Below are 22,098 nucleotides of genomic sequence, written 5' to 3'. Positions count from 1 at the left end.
TCCTCCTCCTCTGTCTCCTCCTCCTTGTACCTCCTGTCTCCTCCTCCCCTGTCTCCTCCTCCTCTGTCTCCTCCTCCTTGTACCTCCTGTCTCCTCCTCCCCTGTCTCCTCCTCCTCTGTCTCCTCCTCCTTGTACCTCCTGTCTCCTCCTCCCCTGTCTCCTCCTCCTCTGTCTCCTCCTCCTTGTACCTCCTGTCTCCTCCTCCCCTGTCTCCTCCTCCTCTGTCTCCTCCTCCTTGTACCTCCTGTCTCCTCCTCCCCTGTCTCCTCCTCCTCTGTCTCCTCCTCCTTGTACCTCCTGTCTCCTCCTCCCCTGTCTCCTCCTCCTCTGTCTCCTCCTCCTTGTACCTCCTGTCTCCTCCTCCTCTGTCTCCTCCTCCTCTGTCTCCTCCTCCTCTGTCTCCTCCTCCTCATTCCTCCCATCTCCTCCTCCTCTGTCTCCTCCTCCTTGTACCTCCTGTCTCCTCCTCCTCTGTCTCCTCCTCCTCTGTCTCCTCCTCCTCCTCATTCCTCCCATCTCCTCCTCCTCTGTCTCCTCCTCCTTGTACCTCCTGTCTCCTCCTCCTCTGTCTCCTCCTCCTCTGTCTCCTCCTCCTCTGTCTCCTCCTCCTCATTCCTCCCATCTCCTCCTCCTCTGTCTCCTCCTCCTTGTACCTCCTGTCTCCTCCTCCTCTGTCTCCTCCTCCTCCTTGTACCTCCTGTCTCCTCCTCCTCTGTCTCCTCCTCCTCCTTGTACCTCCTGTCTCCTCCTCCTCTGTCTCCTCCTCCTCCTTGTACCTCCTGTCTCCTCCTCCTCTGTCTCCTCCTCCTCTCCACAGTGAGGAGGTGGCGTCTCCCTCCATACTGCTCCACTGTAGTCTGTGTTGTTCCACAGAGGAAGAAACGTGCTCCTATTGGCTCTGAGAGGGAGAGGGAGACCTAGAGAGAGAGAGAGACCGAGAGAGAGAGAGAGAGAGAGAGAGAGAGAGAGAGACCGAGAGAGAGATACCGAGTGAGAGCGAGAGAGAGAGACAGAGAGACAGAGAGAGCGAGAGAGAGAGACAGAGAGATACCGAGTGAGAGCGAGAGACAGAGAGACACACACACAGAGACAGACGCAAAGAGAGCGAGAGATACAGAGACAGAGAGAGAGAGAAAGAGACAGAGAGAGGGACACACGCAGCAAAACAGTAAGACAACCTATTGATAGCTTACTATTACCATAGATCAGGGGTTCCCAAACTTTTCAGGCCGCGACCCCCAAATAACGGTGTCAGAGAGCCGCGACCCCCACTATTATAGGAGGTAAAACATTTTTATTTTTTTTATTTTTGTATTTAATTTTTTTATTCTTTTTTAAACAAACACATAAACAAACATGACACAACACAAGATTAGATATACAAGCATTAATTAACAGTGCACATCCAATGATATCACCATTTAGATAAATGTCTTATACAAGATATACCCCTAATACCTGCTATCTATTCCCCTACACAATTATGCTCTTGCTCGCACCCCCCCCCCCCCCCCCCCCCTGGACCCCCCAATGGATAATCCATCCATTATCATTCGCTCCTAACCAGACCCTACCATTATATGCTAGCTTTTATTCTCTCCACCACTTCTAACCACATTGACATTTTGGATTCATTGAGACCCAAAATTCTTGCTGTAGATATTTCTAGATAAATCACATCGAGATATGTAAGAATCCAGACCTACCGGCACATTTTTTCAGGTTGAAACCATCGTGATGCTATCAGCTTTTTAGCCACTGTAATACCAGATAAAAACCAATCTCTTTAGCTGTATAGATACTGCACACTCAAAAACATCATTCAGCAGTAATACAGAGGGGTGTACAGGTATATTCAGAGTTAAGAGATTTGACCACTATATCTGTACCTCTCTACATGTGTATTTATACCACTATATCTGTACCCCTATACATGTGTATTTATACCACTATATCTGTACCTCTCTACATGTGTATTTATACCACTATATCTGTACCCCTATACATGTGTATTTATACAACTACATCTGTACCTCTCTACGTGTGTATTTATACCACTATATCTGTACCCCTCTACATGTGTATTTATACCACTATATCTGTTGAACTCTACATGTGTGTTTATACCACTATATCTGTACCCCTATACATGTGTATTTATACCACTATATCTGTACCTCTCTACATGTGTATTTATACCACTATATCTGTACCCCTCTACATGTGTATTTATACCACTATATCTGTACCCCTCTACATGTGTATTTATACCACTATATCTGTACCCCTCTACATGTGTATTTATACCACTATATCTGTACCCCTCTACATGTGTATTTATACCACTATATCTGTACCCCTCTACATGTGTATTTTAGGCTTGAGTAAATTGTAATGAACCAAATGAGAATATCAATTCAATTTTTTTTTATTTTTTTTTACTGTGAATAACACCATGCTAAAATTGACCAGACCTGAACAATCTAAGCAAATGAATAAAGGGAAGATGATTAAACAGAAGGTTTTGTAGATACTAGGGGTGTAACGGTACGTGTATTCGTCCCGCGAATTTACGGTACGGCCGTCACGGTGCGGTACGTGCTGCCATACGAAGAATACGCCTCACAGTGCAAACACACCAGTCATGCATGCAGGCACTCGCGGGTTTCGTGTCCGTGCGAGAACAGCGCACGTGGCCGGGCACATCGAGTCCGACTTCAGAGCGGGCGAAAGTGCATGGAGGAAGGCACATTTACATTGAAACAGCTGCAGGGTCATTACAATGTTACAGTTTTCTTTCGTTTTCTTGTTCGCCCAATAATGTCAACCAAATTAAACCAATGGAAAGACACACACGCGCGTCGCGTCACCAACAAACACACCAACATTCTATTCTCCCCCGCCGGACTCTCACAGGCACAGCTGATCAAATAAAATAAAATAAACTTTTCCGGACTCTCTGAGCTCCTCTCCAGTTGAACTGCTACTGTGTAATCCAAATAATCCTCTGCCATTGTTGTAACATGTCATCTGTTCTCTAGTATTCAGTCTCGTGAAGTTAAATTCTCTCTAGAAGTGAAACTGAAACTTAGCAAGGATAAGTTGTTAAAGGGGCAGTAGGCAAGTGGATGCCTGAACACAGAATGACACCAGTATCACTGACTACCACGGCAAGCCTATAGAAAATTATTCTATTTAATAATAATAATGATCATAAATGTATAATAATAATAATAAATTATTTATAAAAATCTTTTAAAAAAATAATTAAATTATAAAAATAAAAAAAATTCTGTTGTACCGAACTCGTACCGAACCGTGACCCCAATACCGAGGTACGTACCGAACCGTGGCTTCTGTGTACCGTTACACCCATAGTATTTATACCACTATATCTGTATGTGTATTTATACCACTATATCTGTATAAATGTATATGTACTAATACCACTATATCTGTATAAATGTATATGTGTATATGTACTAATACCACTATATCTGTATACCGGTAAATGTATATGTGTATGTACTAATACCACTATATCTGTATACCGGTAAATGTATATGTGTATGTACTAATACCACTATACCTGTACTGCCCTACAAAGACAAACTATAGTAACTGAAGTTAAGGCTGTTAAGGCGGGCTCTGTGTGTCCCTGACCTTAGCCTACCAGTGTCAGGTCCAGTGGGCTCTGTGTGTCCCTGACCTCAGCCTACCAGTGTCAGGTCCAGTGGGCTCTGTGTGTCCCTGACCTCAGCCTACCAGTGTCAGGTCCAGTGGGCTCTGTGTGTCCCTGACCTCAGCCTACCAGTGTCAGGTCCAGTGGGCTCTGTGTGTCCCTGACCTTAGCCTACCAGTGTCAGGTCCAGTGGGCTCTGTGTGTCCCTGACCTCAGCCTACCAGTGTCAGGTCCAGTGGGCTCTGTGTGTCCCTGACCTCAGCCTACCAGTGTCAGGTCCAGTGGGCTCTGTGTGTCCCTGACCTTAGCCTACCAGTGTCAGGTCCAGTGGGCTCTGTGTGTCCCTGACCTCAGCCTACCAGTGTCAGGTCCAGTGGGCTCTGTGTGTCCCTGACCTCAGCCTACCAGTGTCGGGTCCAGTGGGCTCTGTGTCCCTGACCTCAGCCTACCAGTGTCAGGTCCAGTGGGCTCTGTGTGTCCCTGACCTCAGCCTACCAGTGTCAGGTCCAGTGGGCTCTGTGTGTCCCTGACCTCAGCCTACCAGTGTCAGGTCCAGTGGGCTCTGTGTGTCCCTGACCTCAGCCTACCAGTGTCAGGTCCAGTGGGCTCTGTGTGTCCCTGACCTCAGCCTACCAGTGTCAGGTCCAGTGGGCTCTGTGTGTCCCTGACCTCAGCCTACCAGTGTCAGGTCCAGTGGGCTCTGTGTGTCCCTGACCTCAGCCTACCAGTGTCAGGTCCAGTGGGCTCTGTGTGTCCCTGACCTCAGCCTACCAGTGTCGGGTCCAGTGGGCTCTGTGTGTCCCTGACCTCAGCCTACCAGTGTCAGGTCCAGTGGGCTCTGTGTGTCCCTGACCTCAGCCTACCAGTGTCGGGTCCAGTGGGCTCTGTGTGTCCCTGACCTCAGCCTACCGGTGTCGGGTCCAGCGGGCTCTGTGTGTCCCTGACCTCAGCCTACCGGTGTCGGATCCAGCGGGCTCCTGGCCGGTGTCGTCCCCCGGCTCTGTGGATCCAAACCAGGGCAGAGAGGCCACATCCACCCCGCTGAGAGGGCCTCCATCTTGGCCGTCCTCCCGGCGCTCCTCCCCTACCTCCACACTCACCAGCCGGTACCTGCTGTTCACAGCTAAACCCGTTTCAACACAGATTAAGTTATCTGTCCGTCAAGTTGTATATATACATGTTATTACAACGTGACTCTCTACAAAGACGCAATTAACCCTTTCACTACCACAATGACACTGACTGCACTGCACTAGTGCTTACTGGAACTCTGCACTCTACACTTTATATATATATATATATATATATATATATATATGTATTTAAATTATTAATCCTCCACTGCACTGTTTTTTTGTCCTGTGTCTGTGTTGGTGTTTGTCGTTTACTGTGAAAAAAGAAAGGAAAAAAATGCATACACTGTAATGCTGCAACAATTACCAATGTGTTTTTACACAAATGGCTTAATAAAGGAATCTGAATCTGAATCTGAACCACACTACCAAAGGGTTAACCCTTTCACTGCGACGATACAGAAGGTTAGCTATACTTCATCAACTAAACTGGCTCCCAGTGGAAAAACGGGTGATTCAAATTAGGTTGGGCCTTACCCATAAAATAATGTTCCAATAGGGTCCCCTCATATTTTATTATTTTATGTGCTTTAGGGACACCCGCTCATATGCAGCCAGGGGCAGTTTAACTGTGCAAATTCAGGAGCTCAATGGGGGAAAATACCTTTCGGTACTCAGCATCCTGTGAGTGGAATAAACTGCCAGTGTCTATAAAAAGTATTGACTCAGAAAGAAATGTTAAACAAGCTATGAAGAAATGGCTTAGTCACTCAGGATAATGATATATGCAGGTGTGCTGTAGACTGTGTTTTTTTGTGTTATTGCATTTTTTTAATTCATATTTAAATTAAGTATGGAGTATGTCTTATTTGTGCATACTCGTCATCTTGTCTCCCCCCCCCCCCCTTTGAGGACCACAATGGAAATAAACCGTAAGGTTTTATTGTGTTTTAATCCTCGACGGTTTTAAATTATGTGATGGCTGTACATGTTGTGTATCAGTATTGTATGTGATTTTAGATTGTCCAATAAATTCAAATCAATCAATCAACCCTTTCACTGCCACACGACAAAGGGTTAACCCTTTCACTACCACACTACAGACGGTTAACCCTTTCACTACCGCACTACAGACGGTTAACCCTTTCACAACCACACTACAGACGGTTAACCCTTTCACTACCACACTACAGATGGTTAACCCTTTCACTACCACACTACAGATGGTTAACCCTTTCACAACCACACTACAGACGGTTAACCCTTTCACTACCACACTACAGACTGTTAACCCTTTCACAACCACACTACAGACGGTTAACCCTTTCACAACCACACTACAGATGGTTAACCCTTTCACTACCACACTACAGACGGTTAACCCTTTCACTACCACACTACAGACGGTTAACCCGTTCACAGCCACACTACAGACGGTTAACCGTACACACAGGACAGACAGTAGCTGAGAGGTTTGTCCTCCTACCGTCCACGTGGTCGTCTCTCCGTCTCCCCGTCTCTCCTCTCGCACTCAGCCCCGGGGTCAGGCTGACGTTACGCAGCCGACAGCCACACCGCAGCACGTTCCTCTCCACCAGCCTACACACACACACACACACACACACACACACAGACAGACAGACAGACAGACAGACAGACAGACACAAACACGCAGACACACACAGACAGACAGACAGACAGACAGACAGACAGACAGACAGACACACAGACACACACACACACAGACAGACACAGACAGACACAGACACACACAGACACAGAGACAGACAGACAGACAGACAGACAGACAGACAGAGACAGACACACACACCGTTTGTTCAGTACAGTTTTCCCTGATAGCCATGTTGGCTCCACAGTCCTGCTCCATGGTCGGTTGTTTCTATGGTTACCTGGTGATCCTTTTGGCAGCTGACGTTTAGAATATTTTCCGTCTCACATTGGGTGTGTTTGTATATTCAATCTGACACTCAGAATAAAGAACGTTATGGCGCGTTATGTTTCATCATGATTCCATCGGAAGACCAGGAAACACCAGAGGGATCTGTGAGCGGCTCAGAGGACTTGAATGATTTAACCATTTCACTACCAAAGGGGTTAACCCCTTCACTGCGACAATACAGAAGGTTAACCCTTTCACTGACACACGACAACGGGTTAACCCTTTCACAACCACACTACATAAGGTTAGCCCTTTCACTACCACACTACAGACGGTTAACCGTCTGTAGTGTGGTAGTGAAAGGGTTAACCTTCTGTAGTGTGGTAGTGAAAGGGTTAAACTCCTAATCCTACCCACTGTCGTGCAATTGAAAAGCTGAAGTAGTGATCTGACACAGACCTATTTCAACTGTTGCCGAGTGTCAGTTAGCATGCTAGCAAGTATAGTTAGCTTTATATACCATTAACTACTGTTGTAAACATTAAGTGCTGTGAAGGCTCTCAGAAGCTGATGCTCTGAATAAACTAACAGGAATTCTGATGACGTTCAGAGTTTATTAACAGTACCGTTTCTGTCAGAGTGCACAGGTGCACAGAGTGGCAATAATACAAAAGCACCCGTCATTACATACTTAGGTTGTATCTATGGACTACGGACGCCATGTTACTGCCTCTTCAAGTAATAATAATTCATTTATTTTGTATAGCACTTTTCAATGACCCAACGTCGCTGATAATAGGCAAAAAACAAAGAAACAAAGAAACATAGAACCACAGGGAAACAGGGAACAATATGACTACACAAGAACGAGTAACACACACATACAGGAGCCAGTAGGGGAGACAGTCGGGACGTAAGTAAGGGAAACCGAGGGGGGAGGGAGGGGCAGGAGAGGAGAGACGGCAGGGCAGGGGAACAGGAGGTGGTAGGTTGGAGGAGGGTGGTTATTATGGGTCCTCCGTGACATCACCGTGGCGACTAGACTCACCGGTTCAGGCTGGGCTCCAGCGTGACACGCAGGCGGCAGTCTCCGTCTGTCAGCGTGGCGTCATACAGGTCGTCTCCCGACAGGACGGCTCGGGGGAAGTAGACGGCGGAGCCCAGGTCACGGCCGTACCGCCCGAGGCTCACCAGGTACAGAGGCTCTCGGCACACAACAGGACTGGTGGGAGGAGTCTGGAGGCAGGGAGGCAGGAAGACACACACACACGCACACACACACCAGAGAATGTACAAGGATGCCTATTAGACCTCTCACATGGTCATGTCATAATAACAAGCCCTGCTGCATTTTTCCCCCACCTATGGTAATTGACGTATTTTCTTTTACTGTTTACCAATAATTCTGTCCTTGATACTGCATGTGGGTTAATGTTGTCCTTGATACTGCATGTGGGGTTAATGTTGTCCTTGATGCTGCATGTGGGGTTAATGTTGTCCTTGATGCTGCATGTGGGGTTAATGTTGTCCTTGATGCTGCATGTGGGGTTAATGTTGTCCTTGATACTGCATGTGGGGTTAATGTTGTCCTTGATGCTGCATGTGGGGTTAATGTTGTCCTTGATGCTGCATGTGGGTTAATGTTGTCCTTGATGCTGCATGTGGGGTTAATGTTGTCCTTGATGCTGCATGTGGGGTTAATGTTGTCCTTGATACTGCATGTGGGGTTAATGTTGTCCTTGATGCTGCATGTGGGGTTAATGTTGTCCTTGATGCTGCATGTGGGGTTAATGTTGTCCTTGATGTTGCATGTGGGGTTAATGTTGTCCTTGATGTTGCATGTGGGGTTAATGTTGTCCTTGATGCTGCATGTGGGTTAATGTTGTCCTTGATGCTGCATGTGGGTTAATGTTGTCCTTGATGCTGCATGTGGGGTTAATGTTGTCCTTGATACTACATGTGGGTTAATGTTGTCCTTGATGCTGCATGTGGGTTAATGTTGTCCTTGATGCTGCATGTGGGGTTAATGTTGTCCTTGATGCTGCATGTGGGGTTAATGTTGTCCTTGATGTTGCATGTGGGGTTAATGTTGTCCTTGATGCTGCATGTGGGTTAATGTTGTCCTTGATGCTGCATGTGGGGTTAATGTTGTCCTTGATGCTGCATGTGGGGTTAATGTTGTCCTTGATACTGCATGTGGGTTAATGTTGTCCTTGATACTGCATGTGGGGTTAATGTTGTCCTTGATACTGCATGTGGGGTTAATGTTGTCCTTGATGCTGCATGTGGGGTTAATGTTGTCCTTGATACTGCATGTGGGGTTAATGTTGTCCTTGATGCTGCATGTGGGGTTAATGTTGTCCTTGATACTGCATGTGGGGTTAATGTTGTCCTTGATACTGCATGTGGGGTTAATGTTGTCCTTGATACTGCATGTGGGTTAATGTTGTCCTTGATGTTGCATGTGGGGTTAATGTTGTCCTTGATACTGCATGTGGGGTTAATGTTGTCCTTGATGCTGCATGTGGGGTTAATGTTGTCCTTGATACTGCATGTGGGGTTAATGTTGTCCTTGATGCTGCATGTGGGGTTAATGTTGTCCTTGATGCTGCATGTGGGGTTAATGTTGTCCTTGATGTTGCATGTGGGGTTAATGTTGTCCTTGATACTGCATGTGGGTTAATGTTGTCCTTGATGTTGCATGTGGGTTAATGTTGTCCTTGATGCTGCATGTGGGTTAATGTTGTCCTTGATACTGCATGTGGGTTAATGTTGTCCTTGATACTGCATGTGGGTTAATGTTGTCCTTGATGTTGCATGTGGGTTAATGTTGTCCTTGATGCTGCATGTGGGTTAATGTTGTCCTTGATACTGCATGTGGGTTAATGTTGTCCTTGATACTGCATGTGGGGTTAATGTTGTCCTTGATGTTGCATGTGGGTTAATGTTGTCCTTGATGCTGCATGTGGGTTAATGTTGTCCTTGATACTGCATGTGGGTTAATGTTGTCCTTGATACTGCATGTGGGTTAATGTTGTCCTTGATGTTGCATGTGGGTTAATGTTGTCCTTGATGCTGCATGTGGGGTTAATGTTGTCCTTGATGCTGCATGTGGGTTAATGTTGTCCTTGATGCTGCATGTGGGGTTAATGTTGTCCTTGATGCTGCATGTGGGTTAATGTTGTCCTTGATACTGCATGTGGGTTAATGTTGTCCTTGATACTACATGTGGGGTTAATGTTGTCCTTGATGCTGCATGTGGGTTAATGTTGTCCTTGATACTGCATGTGGGGTTAATGTTGTCCTTGATGTTGCATGTGGGGTTAATGTTGTCCTTGATGCTGCATGTGGGTTAATGTTGTCATTGATGCTGCATGTGGGGTTAATGTTGTCCTTGATGCTGCATGTGGGTTAATGTTGTCCTTGATACTGCATGTGGGGTTAATGTTGTCCTTGATGCTGCATGTGGGGTTAATGTTGTCCTTGATGTTGCATGTGGGGTTAATGTTGTCCTTGATGCTGCATGTGGGGTTAATGTTGTCCTTGATACTGCATGTGGGGTTAATGTTGTCCTTGATACTGCATGTGGGGTTAATGTTGTCCTTGATGTTGCATGTGGGGTTAATGTTGTCCTTGATGCTGCATGTGGGGTTAATGTTGTCCTTGATGTTGCATGTGGGGTTAATGTTGTCCTTGATACTGCATGTGGGGTTAATGTTGTCCTTGATGCTACATGTGGGGTTAATGTTGTCCTTGATGCTGCATGTGGGGTTAATGTTGTCCTTGATGCTGCATGTGGGTTTATGTTGTCCTTGATACTACATGTGGGGTTAATGTTGTCCTTGATGCTACATGTGGGGTTAATGTTGTCCTTGATGCTGCATGTGGGGTTAATGTTGTCCTTGATGCTACATGTGGGGTTAATGTTGTCCTTGATGCTGCATGTGGGGTTAATGTTGTCCTTGATGCTACATGTGGGGTTAATGTTGTCCTTGATGCTGCATGTGGGGTTAATGTTGTCCTTGATGCTACATGTGGGGTTAATGTTGTCCTTGATGCTACATGTGGGGTTAATGTTGTCCTTGATGCTGCATGTGGGGTTAATGTTGTCCTTGATGTTGCATGTGGGGTTAATGTTGTCCTTGATGCTGCATGTGGGGTTAATGTTGTCCTTGATGCTGCATGTGGGGTTAATGTTGTCCTTGATGCTGCATGTGGGGTTAATGTTGTCCTTGATACTACATGTGGGGTTAATGTTGTCCTTGATGCTACATGTGGGTTAATGTTGTCCTTGATGCTGCATGTGGGGTTAATGTTGTCCTTGATGCTGCATGTGGGTTAATGTTGTCCTTGATACTACATGTGGGTTAATGTTGTCCTTGATGCTGCATGTGGGGTTAATGTTGTCCTTGATACTGCATGTGGGGTTAATGTTGTCCTTGATGCTGCATGTGGGTTAATGTTGTCCTTGATACTATATGTGGGTTAATGTTGTCCTTGATGTTGCATGTGGGGTTAATGTTGTCCTTGATACTGCATGTGGGTTAATGTTGTCCTTGATGCTGCATGTGGGGTTAATGTTGTCCTTGATGCTGCATGTGGGGTTAATGTTGTCCTTGATACTGCATGTGGGGTTAATGTTGTCCTTGATGTTGCATGTGGGGTTAATGTTGTCCTTGATGCTGCATGTGGGTTAATGTTGTCCTTGATACTGCATGTGGGGTTAATGTTGTCCTTGATACTGCATGTGGGTTAATGTTGTCCTTGATGCTGCATGTGGGGTTAATGTTGTCCTTGATGCTGCATGTGGGTTAATGTTGTCCTTGATACTGCATGTGGGTTAATGTTGTCCTTGATGCTGCATGTGGGGTTAATGTTGTCCTTGATGCTGCATGTGGGGTTAATGTTGTCCTTGATACTACATGTGGGGTTAATGTTGTCCTTGATGTTGCATGTGGGGTTAATGTTGTCCTTGATACTGCATGTGGGGTTAATGTTGTCCTTGATACTGCATGTGGGGTTAATGTTGTCCTTGATACTGCATGTGGGGTTAATGTTGTCCTTGATGTTGCATGTGGGGTTAATGTTGTCCTTGATACTGCATGTGGGGTTAATGTTGTCCTTGATACTGCATGTGGGGTTAATGTTGTCCTTGATACTGCATGTGGGGTTAATGTTGTCCTTGATACTGCATGTGGGGTTAATGTTGTCCTTGATGCTGCATGTGGGGTTAATGTTGTCCTTGATGCTGCATGTGGGGTTAATGTTGTCCTTGATGTTGCATGTGGGTTAATGTTGTCCTTGATGTTGCATGTGGGTTAATGTTGTCCTTGATGTTGCATGTGGGGTTAATGTTGTCCTTGATGTTGCATGTGGGGTTAATGTTGTCCTTGATGCTGCATGTGGGGTTAATGTTGTCCTTGATGTTGCATGTGGGGTTAATGTTGTCCTTGATACTGCATGTGGGTTAATGTTGTCCTTGATGTTGCATGTGGGGTTAATGTTGTCCTTGATACTGCATGTGGGTTAATGTTGTCCTTGATGCTGCATGTGGGGTTAATGTTGTCCTTGATGCTACATGTGGGTTAATGTTGTCCTTGATGTTGCATGTGGGTTAATGTTGTCCTTGATGTTGCATGTGGGGTTAATGTTGTCCTTGATGTTGCATGTGGGGTTAATGTTGTCCTTGATACTGCATGTGGGGTTAATGTTGTCCTTGATGCTGCATGTGGGTTAATGTTGTCCTTGATACTGCATGTGGGGTTAATGTTGTCCTTGATGCTGCATGTGGGTTAATGTTGTCCTTGATGCTGCATGTGGGTTAATGTTGTCCTTGATGCTGCATGTGGGGTTAATGTTGTCCTTGATACTACATGTGGGGTTAATGTTGTCCTTGATGTTGCATGTGGGTTAATGTTGTCCTTGATGTTGCATGTGGGGTTAATGTTGTCCTTGATACTGCATGTGGGGTTAATGTTGTCCTTGATGTTGCATGTGGGGTTAATGTTGTCCTTGATGCTGCCTGTGGGGTTAATGTTGTCCTTGATACTGCATGTGGGGTTAATGTTGTCCTTGATACTGCATGTGGGTTAATGTTGTCCTTGATGTTGCATGTGGGGTTAATGTTGTCCTTGATGCTGCATGTGGGGTTAATGTTGTCCTTGATGCTGCATGTGGGGTTAATGTTGTCCTTGATACTACATGTGGGGTTAATGTTGTCCTTGATACTGCATGTGGGGTTAATGTTGTCCTTGATGCTGCATGTGGGGTTAATGTTGTCCTTGATGTTGCATGTGGGGTTAATGTTGTCCTTGATACTGCATGTGGGTTAATGTTGTCCTTGATGCTGCATGTGGGGTTAATGTTGTCCTTGATGCTACATGTGGGTTAATGTTGTCCTTGATGTTGCATGTGGGTTAATGTTGTCCTTGATGTTGCATGTGGGGTTAATGTTGTCCTTGATGCTACATGTGGGTTAATGTTGTCCTTGATGTTGCATGTGGGGTTAATGTTGTCCTTGATACTGCATGTGGGGTTAATGTTGTCCTTGATGCTGCATGTGGGTTAATGTTGTCCTTGATGTTGCATGTGGGGTTAATGTTGTCCTTGATACTGCATGTGGGGTTAATGTTGTCCTTGATGCTGCATGTGGGTTAATGTTGTCCTTGATGTTGCATGTGGGGTTAATGTTGTCCTTGATACTACATGTGGGGTTAATGTTGTCCTTGATGTTGCATGTGGGGTTAATGTTGTCCTTGATACTACATGTGGGGTTAATGTTGTCCTTGATACTGCATGTGCATTATGTAAGGGATAATGTATGGCTACGAGGTCATTGTCGCAAAATAATTGACCGACACGGAGTTTAAAATACCGAGGCGCCGCGCTGAGGTGTTTTAAACGTAGTGAAGGTCAATTATTTTGCGACAATGACCGAGTAGGCTATACATTATCCCGCTTATTACATGGCTAACTTACTAACAATATACCTAATTCATTTGACAAATCGCAGTTGTTCTGTGGCTCTGTCAGCCCAAATAAAGTGATTATTATTATCGCGGGCAGCCTCTGGCTCCGCTGTCAGTGCAGCGCTATACATTATCCCGCTTATTACATGGCTAACTTACTAACAATATACCTAATTCATTTGACAAATCGCAGTTGTTCTGTGGCTCTGTCAGCCCAAATAAAGTGATTATTATTATCGTGGGCAGCCTCTGTGTTCTGGCTCCGCTGTGTTGGCTCCGCTCGTCGCTCCGCCCCCTGTCATCGCCGGCACGGCAGTGTCTAATTGCACTGAAACAGTGTGTCAGTGGGCTTGATTGCGAACAGCTGCGCTCTGCGGTCATTATTGAAAAATCTGCGGTCATTATTGAAAAATAATGACCGCAGTCGGGGGGGCTATTGACCAATCACAAGCAAGCATTTCGGCGAATGTGAAAACGCCATGTAATAAGTTTTGTTAAAGGTCCAATTTTAACCCTGCTAAGCTACTGTAGTTTTGGCTAGCAACTTCTCTTTTTTTTTATTATTATTATTATTTTTTGCTGCTTAAAATTCTAAATCCCCAGCCTTATCAGAGAGAGAGATGTGTATCAGAAGGCTTTGTTCACTGGACCACGGCTGCATGGACCACAGGCGAAGCTAGGAGCCATCTATTAATAGTGCATTCATTTTCCTATTGCTGCAGCAAAGACTGGTGACTCAGGAACTGACAGAAAATAGGTCTATAAGTGAGAGGTCTATAAGTGAGAGGTCTATAAGTGAGAGGTCTATAACAGTGAGAGGTCTATAAGTGAGAGGTAAATACGTGAGAGGTCTATAAGTGAGAGGTCTATATGTGAGAGGTCTATAAGTGAGAGGTCTATAAGTGAGAGGTCTATAACAGTGAGAGGTCTATAAGTGAGAGGTCTATACGTGAGAGGTCTATAAGTGAGAGGTCTATAAGTGAGAGGTCTATAAGTAAGAGGTCTATAAGTGAGAGGTCTATAAGTGAGAGGTCTATAAGTGAGAGGTCTATATGTGAGAGGTCTATAAGTGAGAGGTCTATAAGTGAGGTCTATTCGTGATAGGTCTATACGTGAGAGGTCTATTCGTGAGAGGTCTATAAGTGAGAGGTCTATATGTAAGAGGTCTATAAGTGAGAGGTCTATAAGTGAGAGGTCTATAACAGTGAGAGGTCTATAAGTGAGAGGTCTATACGTGAGAGGTCTATAAGTGAGAGGTCTATAAGTGAGAGGTCTATAAGTAAGAGGTCTATAAGTGAGAGGTCTATAAGTGAGAGGTCTATAAGTGAGAGGTCTATATGTGAGAGGTCTATAAGTGAGAGGTCTATAAGTGAGGTCTATTCGTGATAGGTCTATACGTGAGAGGTCTATAAGTAAGAGGTCTATAAGTGAGAGGTCTATAAGTGAGAGGTCTATATGTGAGAGGTCTATAAGTGAGAGGTCTATAAGTGAGAGGTCTATCTATTCGTGAGAGGTCTATAAGTGAGAGGTCTATTCGTGAGAGATACATGAGAGGTCTACTATACATGAGAGGTCTATATGAGAGGTCTATATGAGAGGTCTATGTACAAGGATGATCATAGGTTTCACTCTCTCCACTGTTATCTCCCCACTCGCAGTATATAGATGGCTATGTAATATATAACTATAATAACTATATCTCAGACGAGGGTCCCTGAGACAACATCTTATTAACTGGGGGTCCGCAAAGGGTGTTGTGTATCACTGTGGGGGTCCTTGACACACAACAGGTTGAGGACGTTACTGGGATACAACATGACGGACAGTTGGTTGAAATATGACATTGTGGTTTTGAAGCCACTTCTTGTACAAATTAAAGCATAAATAGTTGACGTTCCACTACGTTTGTCAATAGGGCTGAGTATCGCCACTGATTTCCCAAAACGATTCGATTCCTATTCACAAGGTCCCGATTTGATTCGATTTCCAATCCAATGGTTCAGGAACCCTCTACGGAATAGAAGGTAGAAAGAACTGCTCGTTTACAGTTTATTATGCCACCTATGCAGCTAATTTATTTTGATCCATTTTCTGTCTCTGCCACACATGTATGTCTTAGTTATAAGGTGGTCTGTCACATAGTTAAAACATTTTCACTATCAATGTATTATATTAGCCATTGTTTTTGGTTCTGGCCAGCCATATAATGGCTTGGAAAAACATAATTACTGAGCCCTGGTCTACACCCTCCCCAGACCAACAGTTTTTTTTTAGGATCGATCTCATTCTCGGGATTTATTAATAGATAATCGCTCATTCAAATGAAGATCGATTCAGAATCAGGAAATGGATTTTTTTTAACCCAGCCCTATTTGTCAACCAGTTCATAACAGATATTGAGAAGTCATGCTGGGTTAACACTCAGTTAGCTGTGGAATGGCTGATGTTCCATACATTGCATGTATTCCATACACAGCCATAGAATGTGTTCGGGGGGTTCTGTGTTTAGTTTACTCACCCAATAATTAATTGCTATGAGTCAGCTCTTGTCATATAGAATGAATGGAAGCGGATATGGACCCTAGTGGACCACTGGACCAGCGTTTCCGTTAGCCGGTAATTACCGGTTTTTGACCGGCAAAATATGTTGAAGTCCGAATATTTAAATATCTCCGGTCATAATGTCCGGTGAAAATAATTTCTCTAAGCACAATTTTATTATTTGAATTGTATTAAAATAGGCTCAAATTAAATAGCCTATGCGATGAACAAAACAATCATTACATGTTGCTTCACGCTGATAAAGCGCGGATGGCGCCGCTCGGATGTGAATCTTTTTTTCTTTCTTTTTTTGAGCCTGTCTGTCTGCCCACCACAGAGACCGCTGATGCCGTGGTGAAAGAAAACAGAAACAGCGTTCAGGCCCGAGTGGAAAGTTTAATTCTCCTGGCTGAGGTGCGACATTATATCCACATTTTCCAGTTCACTGATCCAGCCAGGGTTACCAGTGACACAGTTCATTCTGGAACCTCAGATCCCCGCTGATCATGAGGTTCTACAGTATCGCGTTGGATCCATACACGTATCGATTTTTTCGAATGGTGATCAGGAATTGGAATATACCAGTTGGATACCATCTGATGTCAGGTAAGGACTCTATGTTATCAGTGTTAGGATAATCAGAGTAAGTTTGATGAAGTTATAAGCTGTTTTGTGAAATGTCTTCTTGTTTCGGTTTCACTAAAAGTCCGAGAGGAAATCAACAGGGCGATTATCCGCACGCGGCCGTAATGTGCTTGCGTGCACGTATAATATTGATCATCTAGCGTTTATTTGAAAACGATTCATAAAAAGGCCGACGAATATCAACGTTGTGGAATATTCCACTAAAAGACTATTTTCATAGAATGCTCCAGAAAGAGCTGTTTTTTATCTGAAAACGGGGGCTTTTCTAACTGCTCTGAAACGGCAACGACGCGATAAACAGCCTTGACAGCACCGACTGGAAAATAGTCTTTGATAATGCGATGGGCAGATTAGACACATAGCCATAATTTAAAACATAGATTAGGCGATATTAACGTTAACATTGGCGCCGATGGTGGCATTCAGCCGGTAAAAAGGAAAACCAGGCTGACCGGCATTTCTCGAATATGTCCGGGGATAGAAATCTTGCAGGACATCCAGACCGGCACGAATATGTTCTAACGGAAACGCTGCACTGGACCATAGCTTAAAAAGCCGGGATTGATGTTTGTGGCCAACAGCTAGGCTAGCTGGTCCGTATCTGCTCCCATTCATTTGTGGTAAACTAGGCTAGCTTGCAGCCGGATTGTGTTCTACTGAACGCACACAGAGGAAACTGGTATCTATCTTTTTGTATGACTCTGGAAAAGATGGTAGCGCACATTTCCCATAATGTTGGCGTGTTCCTTTAAGCTATTTGACTAGATATATGTTTTCTGTCAGACCTTTCAAAGGGATTTGCGTCTATTATGACAAGAGCTGACCCCAAGTCTGTAATATGTATTGTCGTCATGCAGCACATGTACACAGCAAGTACAGAACAAAGTATACGTTTGGTGTCCAACCAGAGTGCAGAAGTAACACTAAAGCACAATAGCAATATACTGTACAATGTATCTGTGGCTGTGGGTGATTAAACTGGATATAAAATATACAAATGAGTAGGTCTACTACCGAGTAGCCTAATAGTGCTAATCAGATGTATAGTATTATTATGTACAGTGATACAGGCAGTGGCGGCCGCTGGGTTTTCGCCACTAGGGGCGCTATACCAAATATTTTGTACAGTACAGTACAGTACCACGCAACACTCGTGATTCGACTCACGCTCACGGCAATGAATCGGCTCTTATGAACGAGTCGCTCAGCTGTTACTACAGCAACACACAACCAGTCAAATAAAGTATAGTCTAGACTCTAATTCACAACTTGAAACACAATATATAAATAGAAAAGTTAGAAACAAAACTCGCCCGTCTACAAACACAGGCAGATCTCTCCCTCTCTCCTTCTCTCTCTCACACACAGCGCGACGTGGAATCGATTCGTTACACAATCAGACCTATTATATACCAAGAATAACTTCAGTATGAGTACAGGGCTGTACACATATTTTGCATATTGTTAAACGAGCCAAGGCTAGCTATTAAACTATCGATATGAATCGAAAATCTGGGACCCTGATGTAAACAAGACAAACGTCTTTCTCTGGTCTGCATCCCCTTAACAATTGTGTGTATTGAGCCGTACTGTATTGTACCCATTCTGCAATCTGTTAATAAAGTTCTCATTCATTCATTCAAACATAGACGATCTCTCTGTCTCTCGGATCAATCAAATCAAATAATTAACACATGTATGTTGTCATTTTAAACAACTCACCATTCATTCATTATGCATCAGCAGCATCAGAGAGCATTTTAGTAGTTACATTTTCAACAAGATTGCTGCTATTTAAACACTCCGTTCCATGCACTTCTAAGTGGCCAGCTAAGCTAACGGAGCTAACAGCTAGCAGTAGCTGTAACGTTATGCGGCATCAGTAGACAACGTATCATGTATTAAACTAGAGTTAAGATCGCTAATCTACCTTGTTGTTGGCTTGTTGATAAAGTATATCCACTCCATGGCATTGTCCATCCAGCCTGTGTTGATGTCCATCCGGATCTCAGGTTGGTGTGGTCCAAGTAGTTTTCAAGTCTTTTTTTTCTTGCATTGTCCGTCTTTCAAACGGTGTTGATTTGATGGATTTAACAGAATTATCCAATTCCATGGTGGTAGCTTTAGCTAACTATAAATCGAAATGAAAATACTCAGTCCTTGAATAAACCGAAGGCGTCTTTTCTTTTTCTCTATTGTGAACTGTAGTAGTGTAGTTGCTGTTGTTGACGAGTAGACTGAACTTGCTGACTTGCTGTGATAAGATACCTCCTCCTGGCGCGAGAAATGCGGCTATGGAAAAAAACTGGCATCGCGTCGGCCAATCAGAGAGCGTCTCCGCGAAATGCGGCTATGGAAATTCTTCACGGAAGTTCACTTTTGCTGCCTAGACCGCTTCAAATAGCGCTCGGATTCCAACATAATAGTCATATTTCAACGCACAACGCCGTATGCACTGATTGGCTGTGACGGAGACAGCGATCAAACTGTGACGCGCAGTCAGAGCGCTATCGCTTCTTGCCCGGGCGAGAAATACGAAAAAATTAAAAAAAAGTCACTTCCTGCCCATGAAAACGCTGTTTTTTTTATTTAGATAATAACGTTATATTGTGCATTGGAAATACAAACATACTTAAAACGAGTAAATATTATTCATTTTAAATATGTTTATATTATTTATAGGGCTATAAAACAAAAAACAAAAACAACATTTTTTTCTTCTTCTCTCATTTAACAGGTGGGTCGGCGCCCATAGCGCCACCAGTGGCGAGCCGCCACTGGATACAGGTATAAAGACACTATGGTAGTAAGTCATACTGGCCAGCAGTACAACTAGTAAGAGTAGGTAAGGGACATACAGACATGTGTGAATAAATATACGGGTTGGTTGGTTGGTTGGTTGATTGATTGATTGAAAACTTTATTAACAGATTGCAGAATGGGTACAGTACAGTACAGCACACAATTGTTAATGGGATGCAGACCAGAGAAAGACTTTCGTCTTGTTTATAAATATACGGTATACAGGATGATTGTACATGCTATCATACAGAGTTATATGGGTTATATGCAGGTGTATGAGTAGCTAGACTAGAGTGAATGAATGAATGAAAACTTTATTTAACAGATTGCAGAATGGGTACAATACAGTACGGCTCAATACATACAATTGTTAAGGGGATGCAGACCTGAGAAAGACGTTTGTCTTGTTTCCATCAGGGTCCCCCATTTTCAATTCATATAGACATATATGACATACATGACATACAGATAGTCAGTACTGCTACATCTATACATTTATGACATACCAGATTTGCAAATACAGTACTGTTTGTGATACAGAAGGAGTCAAGAAAAGGGAGTATATACATTTGATGTAGAAACTGTACATTGGAGGTTGGGTGGGGGGGGTTGGGTACATTGGGATATTGACAACCATACTGGGTAATTTACATTGGAGGTGGTTGGGGGGGGGGGGGGGGGGGGCGGGGGGCATACTGTATAAACAAGTAACACTGTACATTGAGGGGGGGGGGGGAGGAGACACTGTACAAACAAACACAATTGTACATTGAACTATTGACAAAACCATACTAGGTAAATGACTGTACATTGGAGGGGGTTGGAATGATTGGGTTAGGATATTTACAGGGGCCAGTGTTGGATTGCAGTCTCCCGTAGGTGTCCCTTGAGAGAGGTTTTGAAAGTGGGTAGTGATCCACATTCCTTTACAGCTTTGGGTAGGGCGTTCCACATTGATGTGGCATAATTGCGAAACGTGTTTAGTCCCTTATTTGAGCCGAATCTGGGTTTGACATGATTTGTGGAGCTCCCTCTGGTGTTGTGATCGTGGTATTCACTGACCTTTGGGAAGTATTTTGACATGTACATGGGTACCTTGGTCGTGTAGTGTATCTTGTAGACCAGGCCCATTGCAAGTTGTTGTACTCTGTCGTCTACTCTAAGCCATCCTAGGTTGTCGAAGTGGGCAGGGGTGAGGTGGGTTCTAGGAGTAAGGTCAAGCAGTAGTCTGACCAGTTTGTTTTGAGATGTTTGTAATTTTGTTTTTAGCGCCTTTGAGGTGCTTTGGTACCATGAGGTGCAAGCATAGTCGTAGTACCCCTGAATGAGTGCTCCTGCCAGAGTCTTCAGGGTGTTCTTGTTTACCAGAGAGGAGATCCGGTACAAGAATCGAGTTCGTTGGTTGACTTTTTTTATTACATTGGATGCCATTTTGTCACAGGAGAGATTAGCCTCTAGGATGGACCCCAGGTAGGTAATTTCATCTTTCCTTGTGACAATATTGTCACCCACTGTAACTGAGAAGCCGTCGGTCTTGCTGAGTTTGTTATTTGAACCGAAGAGAATGGACTCTGTTTTGCCCATGTGTAATGATAGTTTGTTATCAGCGAGCCATATGCAGATTCTGCCTAGTTCCGAGCTGAGGGTTTTTTCAACCTGTAACTTGTTCTTGTCAGAGACCAGCAGGGCTGAGTCGTCCGCAAACAGGAACAAGTTGCAGTCACAAGCTGACGACATGTCATTTGCATAAATTAGGAACAGTAGCGGTCCTAGTATGCTTCCTTGTGGAATGATTAGAGAATGATTATATGCAGGTATATCAGACGGATGTGGATATACATGCGATTGCGATGTATAGAATATCAGTTATTCTAGCGCTAGGTTAACAGTTAGCTAACATAACCTGGGGACAGAATATCAGCGGTCGACGCCTTCATAGACGAACAGAGATGAATACTGTTGAATATGTTACCTGTGTGCCTGCTGCGGGGTTGCAGCTGAATCGAGACAACGTTCTCTGGAGAACACAGCACGCCGCCATGTTGCCCCTACAGCCTAAACAATAATAGTGCGGTGCATTGTGGGGGGTGTAGTTCTTCTTCTTCTTCTTCTTCTTCTTCTTCTTCTTCTTCTTCTTCTTCTTCTTCTTCTTCATCAATGGATTAATGGCAGATCGCGACCACAAAAGGCGCATACCGCCACCTACTGTACAATCCATTTTACAATGTCTTCTTCTTCTTTGGAATTAATGTCGGGTCGCAATCACAAAAAGGCGCATACCGCCACATACTGTATTGATTGATTGATTGAATTGATTGAAAACTTTATTAACAGATTGCAGAATGGGTACAATACAGTACAGCTCAATACACACAATTGTTAAGGGGATGCAGACCAGAGAAAGACTTTCGTCTTGTTTACATCAGGGTCCCCCATTTTCAATTGAATGAATGAATGAATGAATGAACTTTATTTAACAGATTGCA

The 22,098-nt window shown here is 44.1% G+C and overlaps 1 protein-coding gene across 1 annotated transcript in view; it reads right to left on the bottom strand.

The window, feature by feature from the left end:
* The window catches only part of LOC311244533 (RPA-related protein RADX), a 64,834-nt gene extending 43,176 nt beyond the window's left edge, over positions 1-21,658 (bottom strand). Inside the window, exons 1-5 of the mRNA XM_084334091.1 lie at positions 21,585-21,658; positions 7,705-7,892; positions 6,243-6,355; positions 4,639-4,806; positions 778-918 (exon numbers count right to left, since the gene is read on the bottom strand). Coding sequence (XP_084190217.1) covers positions 778-918; positions 4,639-4,806; positions 6,243-6,355; positions 7,705-7,892; positions 21,585-21,653 — 679 coding nt within the window. The 5' untranslated portion in view covers positions 21,654-21,658. The remainder of the gene's footprint in view (positions 1-777; positions 919-4,638; positions 4,807-6,242; positions 6,356-7,704; positions 7,893-21,584) is intronic.
* Between the last annotated feature and the right edge of the window lie 440 nt (positions 21,659-22,098).

The sequence above is a fragment of the Notolepis coatsorum genome, assembly GCF_963971535.1.
Source record: "Notolepis coatsorum genome assembly, chromosome: 1".
Taxonomy (NCBI): Eukaryota; Metazoa; Chordata; class Actinopteri; order Aulopiformes; family Paralepididae; genus Notolepis; species Notolepis coatsorum.
The sequence above is the reverse complement of the archived record's forward strand: the minus strand, read 5'-3'. Positions and strand labels throughout refer to the sequence as shown.